At 31.1% G+C, this 13,077-nt stretch overlaps 1 protein-coding gene across 1 annotated transcript in view; it reads right to left on the bottom strand.

Moving 5' to 3' along the window:
• Nucleotides 1-13,077, bottom strand: part of LOC136983664 (serine/threonine-protein phosphatase 2A 56 kDa regulatory subunit epsilon isoform-like) — a 109,708-nt gene that overhangs the window by 46,951 nt on the left and 49,680 nt on the right. The window contains exon 2 of the mRNA XM_067280472.1: nucleotides 5,510-5,706. Coding sequence (XP_067136573.1) covers nucleotides 5,510-5,706 — 197 coding nt within the window. The remainder of the gene's footprint in view (nucleotides 1-5,509; nucleotides 5,707-13,077) is intronic.

Below are 13,077 nucleotides of genomic sequence, written 5' to 3'. Positions count from 1 at the left end.
TGCCAAAGTTAGTGCGTTGGGCCTAAGGGAACGGATGGGAGCCCGAAAGATGTACCCAGTGGCCCAACTAAAAGAGTCAAAGACTACCTTACAGTACGAGACCAAGCCTATGATTAAGGCATAGTCTCTTCGAACCCTGTGGTGCCAATAGGCGGGGCAGGGCAAGAGTTTGCTTTATGAGGTGTCTGCCATCCCACCATCATATCTCTTACCAGGAGTTTCCTGAGAGACTGTACCAGATACCAAGTGTCAGGTTTGTAAGGAAACTGGAGAGGGGTTGTCCCCAGGGATCATACATAGGAACCTTCCTTTGGAACATTCTTGCAGGCATGGCGCTGAGGCTTGTCCTTCCAGACGATGTCCAGTTGCAGGCCTACGCAGATGATCTGTTGCTAGTAGTTGCAGGTGTTAGTAGACGCAATATGGAGATTCATGGCAACAAAGAAATAAAATGGCTCGTTCACTGGGGAGAGCTGCATAAGCTGTCCTTCAGCCCTGAGAAATCAGAGGCCCTGATGGTGGACCAAACAGGAGTATTGGCACATCAACCAATACACCGAATCAAGGACAACCCCATCCGAAGGGTGAACGAACAAGTTAAAGTTCCTCGGTGTTATCAACCAGACACTATGCTGGATGCCCCATCTGTAAAGTGTTCAAGACAGAACAAACCTCACAATAGCAGCACTATCGAGACTGACCAGACAAGACTTATGGTCTTAGCAGAGAAGCAATTCAAGCCATTTACAAGATGATCGTAGAACATGTTATCTGCTATGCCTGTGGTGTTTGGTGGAAGAACTCCGCCACATCAAAATGAGCAGGAAGCTGCTTACGATTCAGAGACCTGCCGCCCTACAGGTAATGAAAGCATACAGAACCGTGTCTATGGACGCAGCCCTGGTCTTGGTCAAGCAGCTGCTGTTGCCTCTGGTGGTCAGCCAAGAGGCGGCCTTCTACAGAATAACCGTGGAAAGTATAGAGGCTAAGCATTGCAATTAGATGTACTCGGACAGACGTCAGACAGATATACTAAGAGTCCATCCAGCCCATAAGATAAGATTAGACTGGGATGTCAGTGAACCGACAGGAATCGGTGTTGAAATATACACTGATGGCTCTAAAAACGGTAGCTTAGTAGGTGCTGCATATTGCATCTTTTCTGATGGAGTGCATATGTATAGTCAGTCAGTCAGACTGAACGAGGAGATGTCTGTGTTCCAAGTGGAACTGGTGCCCCTGGAAAGGGCGTCCCAGTAGATCCTACAACATCCAGGTCCATAGCCGGTCACAGTTTACTCTGACAGCCAGTCGTCACTTCAGGCTTTGAGCAACAGGTACCACAGGGACGAGTTTATACAGGAGATCAGAGGTAAGATACTGAGTGCAAGGCATGCATGACATGTTGCTCTGAGGTGGGTCCGAGGCCACATCAGATCCCAGGCAATGAGCACGCAGACCAACTGGCCAAGACGGGGGCCAGGGGCCCATTTGTAACGAGGATGGTGAAACTCTCAACTACATACATAAAAGATACTCTACTGTAACGATCGATGACATACTACCAAGAGCGCTGGAATTCAAAGTACAAGTAGGTAGGTCAACCTATGCCTTCGTCCCTGAAGTTGGCCGTACTCCAGTGTGTTGTAATTGGCTTCTGATGCAAATACTGACTAGACACAGCAGGTTTTCTCATTTTAAGTCCAAGTTTGGACAAGGAGATGGTATCTGCTCCTGTGAGTGTCCTCGTGTGACACAAAGCACTACGTACTTGACTGTCCTCTTACTGAGGATTTCCACCAAGGGGCTGACCAAATTGATTGGTCTAAGCCTCCTGAACAAGTACTTTGAATGCTAACAGCTAGTAAAGGAAACTAAAGAAACTAAAGGATTTGATGGAAAAGGTAATAGGTCTTTTTGACCTATGAGCTCAGTGGACACACTTGGCAGGGCCCCCTTTTCTAGGGGAGGAGACCCCGCTGACCATCATTGTGAGCAAGTCTCTCATTGGTAGAAAACTCCATGTGCAGTACAGGCTGCACCAAAACGTATGTCCTTGTAAGAGGGTTGGACTTGAGAGCAAGGAAGGCAGGGAAGGCAAGGAAGGTCATGAAGGTTGGTGGTCCCACTGAAACCGGAGCCCGAGCATTAATCTCAGGTTAGACTTAAAAAGAGTCCAGACCCAATAGCTGGGTATCAGACCAGGCCTATGATTAAGACATAGTCTCTTTGTACTCTGTAGTGCCATTAGGTGGGGCAGTCTCTTTGTACTCTGTAGTGCCATTAGGTGGGGCAGAGTCAAATTACTTAAAGTTTGTTATATGAGACTGACACAGGTGGTGCCATCATTACAGGACCCTATGCCTGTCTATACTATTTCAAGGTGTCAGGGTGAGAAATGTTTGGTATTGCAGTGGCCATTTTATATGCAGCCATTGACACCACCTACCGTCACTTCTGTTTGGAGTGGTTTCGCATGTGATAGGATTGGACCACAACAAAATAGAACCAGATCATTTACAGCAATAAATCTGGATTCAGTTTAAGTACTGATGATGGTCATGTTCGTGTCTTGAAGCCCCATGGCAAATGCCTCAATCCTGTCTATACTTTGGAGTGGCACACTGCCCCCACAGCTAGTGTGATGATCTGGGGTGCAATCACATATGACAGCCAATCACATCTAGTAGTGATCCAAGAGACCATAACATTCCAGTGGTATGTTAATGACATCTTGCAGTCACATGTGTTACTCTCATGGCAGGGCTTCATTGAGTCATTTCCAACAGGACAATGCACAATCACACACAAGCAAGGGTGTCACAAGACTGCCTCTTTCCCATTGCCACACTTCCCTGGCCTGCCTGATTCCTTGATTTGTCATCAATCAAATATGTCTGAGATCACCTGGGATGCCAAGTCAGACAGCCTAGGAGTTTAGCCGAACTTTTGCCAAACATTTCAGTACATAGTTGCTGCAAGCAACTATGGACTGAAATGCTGAAGCATCATCATATGGTACCTGTATGCATCCATGCCCACCCATATCACATGTATTCACACTAGAGAAAGCCATAAGTAAACTAGCTACTGGAAAATAAACTATTAAAAAACAATTAAATTTCCAGCAATAAAAACATTTAATAATAACGTTTTCGACTGTTTTAAACAGCCATCATCAGTTAAAACGAACTTAAACAAAAGAATGCAGAAAAAAGAACTCAAGCAATACAAATATTTAAAAATTCAAAAAAATTCCAAAGCAAAAACGCCGTCGTATATTAGAAACTAACAAACAGCGCATGCGCTAAATATCATAGTAAGAATAAAAATAAAAATAAATGTTTTTATTGCTGGAAATTTAAGGTTTTTGTTTTTTACTAGAGAAAGCCCAACACAGTAATAGAATCGCCTTTCATTTGTAATATTTCCTGCAATAAATAATCCTTTCACTTTCATTTTGTAATCACTTATATCACTGTTACACTCACACACATACAGTCTCATTCAATTCTGAAAACTCCTTCTTGATGGGCTAATTTTTATGGCAATGAACGTAGTTACACACATTTCAGAATTTCCTGTGTCATCTGTAAATGTTTTTTAAAATGTGCTTCCTGTAATTTTTGTACTTATGACCTGGTCTTGTATGACAATCATGAACCCTTCTCTCTCTCAAAAGATACATCCATGAGTTGACCACAGTTTGATACAGCTCTGTCAATGTGATTCTGGCTGAAATCATTAGAGTGCTAACTATTGAGCACCCAAGATTGCTTGATAGCATCTGTGCATTCTGTATACTGTGTTAGATCCAGGTCAGTGTTGTGTAAGCTTAATGTGTACTGTTTTTGTCTGCAAGAATGTAATTCTGATGTTTCTTCTTTGCTGTAGAAAAACTTTAACAGCGTCTGTGTTTGTAATGCAAGTTTAAATTATCTGAAAGGACTTGCCCTCCCCCTTTTTGAGGAAGAGTCAGCTTTTCTATAGATGACTTAAGGTGGTGTTTGTTGTTTTTTGGTAATGTTGTTTGCATTTTCCTTTGAAAATGCTATAGTTCAGCATGTCTCCAAATAAATATGTTAATAATGGAAACAACATATGTATTGATAGCTTTAAATGTGTGTTTTGCATTCAGCTGTGTTATTAGTATTGCACTAAATCTAACATTATATTGCTTTGTTAGTCCTTGTTTTATTTGTATGTGTTCTATGAGTTTAAACTGCTGAAATTTTAAATACAGTAGAGCATAGTTTATCCAAAAGCACTCCAGTCAGACTGTGTCATGCTGAATTGAATGTTTTTGATACTAGATTAACTTCCAAAATATAATTTTTTATATTTTTCATTATATTTATTTTGTTTGTACAAAATAAAGAAATAATTTTTAATGATACAATAGCCACAATTATTATTTTAAAAAATTTATGTTAGGCTTAACATTAACGAAAATTCAATGCGTAACAACATGCAACAGAGAAAAATTTCAACATGGGATAGGTTAATATATTTTTTCGTACATAATCGGTTATCCGAAAAATAAGTTATTTGAACAACTCTAGTCCCCAATTGATTCGGCTAAACAACGCTCTACTGTATTTATAGACTTTGTATCCCTTATCCATAAATTCAATGGTATCTCTATTATCATTATTAAGTTATTAATTACAGCACAAAATGAAGTAGTAATGTTATTTCCTTGTCAATGGACTTTCTCTTAAGAGAATATTTCTCTCTTAAAAGTCCTAATAAAATCACACTGTAACATAATAAAATAAAAGACTAATAAATTATTTTCATAAATGAAAATACACAGCTAATGAACAATATAGTGACTAAAATTATTTGTTTATTTTTTTAGAAAAGTACTGAAACTCATGAATATTATATTTTTATTGGTAAAATAAATATCTTGCAACTTTAAGAATTGTAATATATTGGCAAAACAATTAGAAATCCAATATGCATTCTATTTTTCATGTACAGTCCAACCTTGTTATAATGACCTCCTAAATAACACAAGCCTTGTAAAGTGCCAATAAATACTTATAAACATATCTTCCCTATAAATATTATAGAAAACTCTTTTAGTATCTGTGAATTTCTAAATATACAATTTTCCACTGAAAATGGTATTGTTATCACCAAAACATATAACTTTCAAATTGTCAAACTTATGTGTAGATTTTTGTTAGTAAAATATCCTGTATTACCAACATATGAGATACTTCAGTGTAATGTTACAATTGATTCAATACAAATTTCAAAAAATGAACAAAATGTTGATACTAATCAAAGTTTAACACTATAAACATATAATCAAAGTTCAGAATATTACTTGCGATTATCAAATGGCAAAATTCAAAAAAATATTTTTCAAAATCAGAATCTTAAATTTAAAAAAAAAATTCTCTACATAATAATGTTCATCTCTACTTTGTTGGTTGTATAACGTCTAAATTAAAAAAAATTTCAATAATTAAAATAATGAGGAAAAAATTTTACTAACCATTCGAATTATCTCTCCATAAACTGGTTCGGTTAGAACACCTCTACCTGCAGTAATATATTCCACTAATTCATTTAATGTTGCTCGTTTGATCTCTTTACCTTTGAGATCAGCAACAGGATCCATAAAATCAAACACCATGGAACACTGTCGTAATTTTCTAATAAATAATTCTTCTTGTTCTGCAGCTGGTACATCTGTAATAAAAGCAAGATTAAATATTATTTTTTTATGCTTACTAAACTTTCAATAGTAGCATATGCCTCCATTTTTTATTCATTTATATCTATTATTTATATTTTAAAACATTTAAAACAGAATAATTACAAAAAATTTAGACTTTGTTGAAATTGTTTTATCTTTAGAACTATGTTTTTTTCCTACACAGTACAGAACAGTTAAAATGCAAAGAATCAAGTTTTATTCATATTATTGTGAGTCTGCAGGTTTTGAGGGTGTAAATTCGAGAGTTTAAAGGGGTTCATGACCCACAAGTTCAATCGGAAATCGATCGGATGTTGATTACACATCCGATCCAATCAGAAAGAGAAAACAAAAATCCAAGTCATCAAAAGTCAGCAAATTAGTCATCGAATGTTGAATGGTAGGCTGGCTCAGTGCCAACAACAATCATATAAAAACCCAATCGACTCTGGAAAGAGGGCGATCGTCCAGGAAGGTCTGAATCCAGTGTGTCCAGTCCCAGACATAAGACTGATCCAGCTTCCATAATCCAGGAGGTCGTCGCATACGGTCATCAGACCACATATTAAGGTATATTGACTTTGTAAACTCTCTCCCACTAGAAGTTAGGCACGTGACCACTTTATTGGTTAGATCACGGTTAGCAATAAGGATATTTCATCCGCATTTTAGCAGTAGTTATCTGTATATCTTTATTGTATGTTCACTTTTGTTATTTAATAAACCAGTCTCCTGTAAAAGTAAGGACACCTGTCGACTTACTGACGCACCTCCCCACTCACTTTTTGCCCTCCTAGCCATCCAACAACGATGAGGTTGGGTTTTACCAACCCGTGCAGCGTAAGTGGTCAGCGAGGTTTTTCCCCGACCCTCTGCTTATCTCACATTATTTTAAAATAACAAGGTTAGAGACTTTTCTCTGTCAAGGCTGAACTACAGTTATTAATAATGACAAACAGTTGCAAAATCATATTCTTGCTTAAGAGGACTAGACACAAAGATGGTCTAACCCAGTGTTTCTCAATGGGAGTGATATTGCCTCATGTGGGCGTTTTTCCATGTTGAGACAGCGATTAGTAACAATTTATATTTTGGGGCAAAAACAATTTTCTGGGCGATATAGTAAAACATTATATTAAGAATAACTACATATTTTATTCGTTATATTGTACAATAATTAAACAAATAACATTATACTAGTGACTAGTCTATTCAATGCAATATGAATCTGGTGTTAGCTTCAGCCCTCGGCATCGAAATTTTGAAGCTTGCAGTGAGGATTCACAGTGACTAATGCTGTCATCGCATTTCACTCATGTACGTCTGTCAAGCCTTGTGTCAGTAGCAGCAGGAATCATACAATTTGTTATTTATATCAAAATCTAATACGTATTCTGAGTAAATAAATGTTTAATTTTTTATAAAGTATATAATTATCAAAAAACTAATAAACCAACAAATTTTTTTTCAAAGTGAAGGGGCAATGAAACATAACAGTTTTATTAAAGGGGCGACGATTCATTAGAGGTCAAGAAACACTGGTCTAAATCATGACTCAAGGTTGTTTCTCAACCGGTTCTGTACAAAAAAAGTGTAAATTGCTTCTGAAAATAAAATCTAAACTATTCTAAACCTTAAAAATAATGAACAATAAAACAACTATGACAGTTAGATTGTCTTTAAAAAAAAAGGGGGGGGCTAGTATTTTTAGATATAATAGAATCCTATTATATAATAGAAAACTACATATAGTTTAGTTTCTATAATTAAAACATTTTTTAAAAAATATACTGGAAAATGTTTTCCAACATAAGAAAAATAATGTATTGATAAAGAAGACATTTCTTAAAAAGAAATATAAATATGAAAACATATTATTTGACATATTCTTAAAAATACAAAAAATACTCAAATTATATTTTCTAAATCAAATAAATAATTTATTCTAATTGTGTGGAAATTTTCCTATGAAAAATAATCTAATTAATTAGGAAATTCAAAAACACAAAAAATAAATTTCCAAGAATGGTTTTGCATCCATTGTAAGTAAAATAAAAACTTAGCAGATAAATATACATGGTAAAAAAATCTTTACTTAAACTATTAATACCCCTAACTTATGAAATTTTATTACTAAGTTTAATGAATTGTAATCAAGTATTTAGCAAAATTAATTTTAAATTGAAAATTCATGTTTTCAATGTGGGATAATTTGAAGTCCGTGTTAATCAGAAAGATAATGACAATCTAAAATGATAATCTTACTTAATAACAATTAAGCATAATATTTAAAAATTTATTTAAGTACACAAAATAAATTTGAATTTCTCTTAATACATTTTGAAGACTTACTTAAAAATAATGTCATCTTAGTATAAATTCTTACATTTTTAATATTTCATCATCAACCTTCATAAAGCTAACTGTAAGATATAAGTTTACTTAGAGTTTCAAAAAACTCAGTTTACTCTGTCAACACCAGTGATATAATACTGACAATGTTCTGTAATTCAGCAATTACTAATGGATGAGATGCTGTGCTATAATTTCTTTTCTATGTTTTATAGCATTAAATTATTCAAATATAGTTATATTTTTGCAAACAATATACAATGAATTCATATTTGTTAAAGAAATAGCTTTAATATATGATAATTCTATTAGTGTTCATTTGGAATGGTTATAAAATTTCTAATTAATATTATTTATATAAGGGTCAGATTTGTGTGTTTAAAATTGCAATATTTGTATATACATATACACATTAAAATGCCTGAAGTATGCATTTTGCATGTTAAAAATTCCAGTAATATACACTAAAATTTGTAAATAAAAATGCATACCACTTACTTCTGTCTGCAAGCAATTCTTATTACTGTTTATTACATCATGCATGTTCAATCAAATTTTATAACTTTCTATGCTATGTAGTTAATCATTTATTGAATTTATTTCTATATATACAATTGTTTACAACATATTTAAGGATGACTGGAATAAATTTTACATAATTTAAAAAATGATAAGTTTCCATGATAACACAAAGTGTGTTCAGTTGTGCGGTAAGTATAAAAGAATGTGAGTTAGCTGTTCAAATTTAAAACATCTGAATTTTGAATGTCTATCTGTAACTGCATGGTGGCATTATACATGCTAATGTGAACCATACATAGTCAAGTCTGCAAAATATGCAGTAAAAAACAGACACACATTATCTTACAACCTTAATTTCATGCACTTGAATCCAAATAGTGCTTATATTGAGGTTCCATTATAGCATTTATGGGGAAAAAACATGCCTGAGCATACAAATCCAGGGTTATTTATAACCATAACAAAATTTGGATAGAAATGTCTAGAAATGATAATCTGTGTTATCATCTAATTGACAACTTCATATGCTATGAAATGCTCTAAATAATCAAACATATAATAGAAAGGAATTAATTACTCAGATTAGCATTATGCAGGTGTGGCAATGCATAAACATGCTTTGCCACACCTGTACAATGCATAAACATGCTTTGCCACATAACTGTTACAATATTTACAAAATAATTTGGTATTTTTCACTAAAGAATTTAACAGAGTGGTAGAATGAAGAAAATGTTATAATTTAAAGTAATGTGAAGTAAATTAATAATGATAAACCCCTTTAAAAGTAAGCAAATGGCATTTAAATTAATACACTGCTCAAATGCCTTGACATTCTATGAGGCACCAAGAGTTGAATTTATGTGGTGCATTTATGTATTGTGAAGAGTCAGTGCATAAAATATTTTATTTTTTTGATATTTCAGATGTTTCCTTAAAATTTCATTTGATATCTTCATAACTATACCTCTCAATTTTGATGTAAGAAGAACTATACATATTCATATTCTGTGATTAAGATCAATATAACTTTATACATGCAAGATATATGTTTCAAATTATAAAAAATTTATTACATACAGGATACTCAAATTTTTGTTTTAAATTCCATATCTTTCCCTGACCAACTCTGTACAAATTCCCTGACTCTCATGTCCCTTACAGTATGGCACATTAACAAAATAAAACATCAACTGACTTACACTGCGAATATGCTATTGCTTCTCCAACTTTTCAACTGGTTATTTTTTCTAATTAACAGTTATATATTTTTTATAATCAATGAATTAGTAAAATTAAAAATAAAATAAACAAGACAGAATTATGACATGTCTTCTCTACATAAAACTAAAACATTTTATTAAATAATAATTTATCCTGTTATTAACTCATAACTGTAAAACTTCATGGCTTTGAAAAAAGCCGTTAATTACTATTAAAAATTCTGTATAATCCATGTACAAAAATTCATCAAATTTGTCTGTTAATAAATTTTCCAAACTTTATAAAATATTAATAAACTGGAAAAAAGTTTCAGAAATCAGAAATTGTTTTGTTATGTGATCAAAATTATTAAAATGAAAAATGATAAATACCATTTGAATTAATATTAAGTTATTTATCATTTTTGGTACTTTGTTATCATTTTTTTCCATCAGTTCACTAACATCTGCCCCAAACTGAAAGTGTAAATTGCAAGAGATAAAAAAAATTTTGAAATATTTTAACTTCCTACCAACATTAGATTATTAAGAGTATTAGATTTTTCAGAGTCAGCCATACTGTCAGCAAACAAACTCAACAAGGCAACCAAGGAAACAAACTCCATGACTTTTTCTGAACGCTAATGAAAACCCCTGACTTTCCAGGTGCATATGAACTCTGTACACATGTATGGTACATATCAAACATTATAAATCAATGATAAATTATAAAAATCAATCAATTAAAAACCAGCTATTGTAAAATTGCCACCAAAAATACAAAAAATTATTAGTGTTTTATCATATTAGTGTCACCATATCTCAATTTTATATTATTTATCAAATATATACATAAATCTAATATCTAATGTATATTAATTAATATGCCAAACTATTGCCAGATTAAATTGGGCTACTTTACCACTATTATTTTTAATTAAATTCTAAATAATTTGGTACCAGAGATTGGTGTTAGGCACCATCTCTTATTAAATTTAATAATAGGAGATGGCATCTATAATTTACTAAAATATCAGGCATCAGGATGTTTATATATGTATTTTATTTTATATATCGATAAAGAAAATTTGAAAAGAAGTTTTGAAACAAGACACAAAAATCTATAATTTTAATTACCTGAACTATTTTCAATAGTGAAATAATCATGCTTAAACATTAATTTTACAATTAAATGATATTTCTATTTTTAAAGGAACTTAAAAACTATTGACATAAAAATTATACACTTAATTAAATATAAAGTAAATTACATATTTAATCTGCTTAAGCAATTGTGACGTGTTTTCTATTTTTAATATTAATTAATTATAGTTATTAATAAATTTAATAATTGTACCTATAATTATCATCAATATTAAAATTATTATTATTGTACTTAATACATGACTGCATTATTTAAAACAAAACTAAAAAATATTTTTAGTTTTGTTTTAAATAAGTCAGAACTTATAATTTGATTTGATAGAATTACAAATGAACAAATTAATTCATATATCATTCTTCCATTATTACATAAGTTTTTATTTAACTATATATTTTCTCAATCATGAAGAGAAATCAGTAAATTATTTATATATATAAATAGCTCTATATACATATATTTTATTTAAATTGAACAAAATAAATTTTTCTTAATACTAGTTCACCCTTTAGTACTTGTTCTATGATCAAATATTGTATTTTCCAATTTCATGTTCCCATGGGTTATTCTGAAGAATTCATTTTATGTCTTCTATATACTTTTGCATAATAGAAAAGTTGTTCAAATATAATAAAAATACTGAAGTTTGATTATAAAGTTGTTAGCACTGCATATAAATTCCATTAAAAAAGAAATCAATTCAAAAAAAAATTAATTTATTCAAGCAATAATCTAATATGTAAAAAAGTTTACAATAAAATTAATTTTTTGATAACTATTAATTAAATATATACATATGTTTAAAAAAATATAATAATTCTACAACTTCTAAGTTTATTTTTAATTTTCAGAATTAAAAAATTATTTAATAAGGAAAAACTTATATCATAAATCATAAAATTTGAAAAGAGTATTTATAGAGGAAAAGTCCATAAACTAAAATGCATCTGGAAAAAAAATAGTTAATATGTTTTCCCCCTTTTCTTAAGAATTTTACTTTATCAACTTGATAATGTCAACATTTAAAGTTATAAAATGAAAGACATTTCATTGTCTTAAAAAAAGTTTTAGAAAATTTAACTTTTTTCATTAAATGCATTTAATTTTTTATATTTATTACTTAATTATAAAAATTATAACTTTTGCTTATAAATAGAAAAAAATTCTTATATATATATATAAATTTGATACAATAACTCTGACCAAATAATTCAATATTATTTTTAAATGGAACTAAACAATTAAACATTCATTCATTTCAACTTATTGAGTACTTATGATGTAATATAATGCTACATACTATATTAAGCATCTGTGATCTTAGAACTACAAATAAACCATACAAATCATTGAAATAAGGTTACTACATTTAAAGTAAATTTGGCTGTAATTTATTATATTTATTTATTTTTGGAAATCCTTTAAAAATGAAAACTATTTGTGGGACTTTTTCAGACAACTTTTTTTGTATTCTCTTTCAAATTTTTGTTTATAGTAACAATTAGAAATTATTATACTTGTCCAAGACAAAATTAAAATGATTAGAAAGAAAGAAATTTTTGATTAAATAGTGTTAAACTAATAAATATTTATTGCAGATATTTCCTCTGCAATTAAGATGAAATTATGATAAAAATTCTTTAAACTAGTCTCTTCAACTATGTACTATAAACTATAAACTAAATTCTTCAAATATGTTGCTGTAAACAACACCAACTATTTGATTAATGCTTTTATTTATTAACTGAATACTAGAAATAAATCCATAATGAATAATATATTAAAAAGCATCTGTTTCAGATATCATTTTATGCTGACTTTCAATCTTCACTGACTCTTTCATATACTTAATAAGTTAGTTGTAGTGTTGCTTTCAGTTTCAAGTCTAAATGACTTCTATTTAATGTTTAACAGACTTAATTTGTAGATTCCTAGTTTCAAGTAAAACGTTCTGAAAAAAATACTATTTTTAAACATGGAAATAATAATATCCATATAATAAAAGAAATGTCTTTCTAAAAATAAATTATGTTTTATACCATCTTTTTCCCTTCACTGATACATTGATAAATACTATATATTGTTATTTGACTATTTAAAAGTTAATTAATGTAAGATCTATATCA

This window comes from Centruroides vittatus, unplaced genomic scaffold, assembly GCF_030686945.1.
Source record: "Centruroides vittatus isolate TY-2023 unplaced genomic scaffold, ASM3068694v2 contig_884, whole genome shotgun sequence".
NCBI lineage: Eukaryota > Metazoa > Arthropoda > Arachnida > Scorpiones > Buthidae > Centruroides > Centruroides vittatus.
Note: the sequence above shows the minus strand (reverse complement) of the source record. Positions and strands in the feature narration are given on the sequence as shown.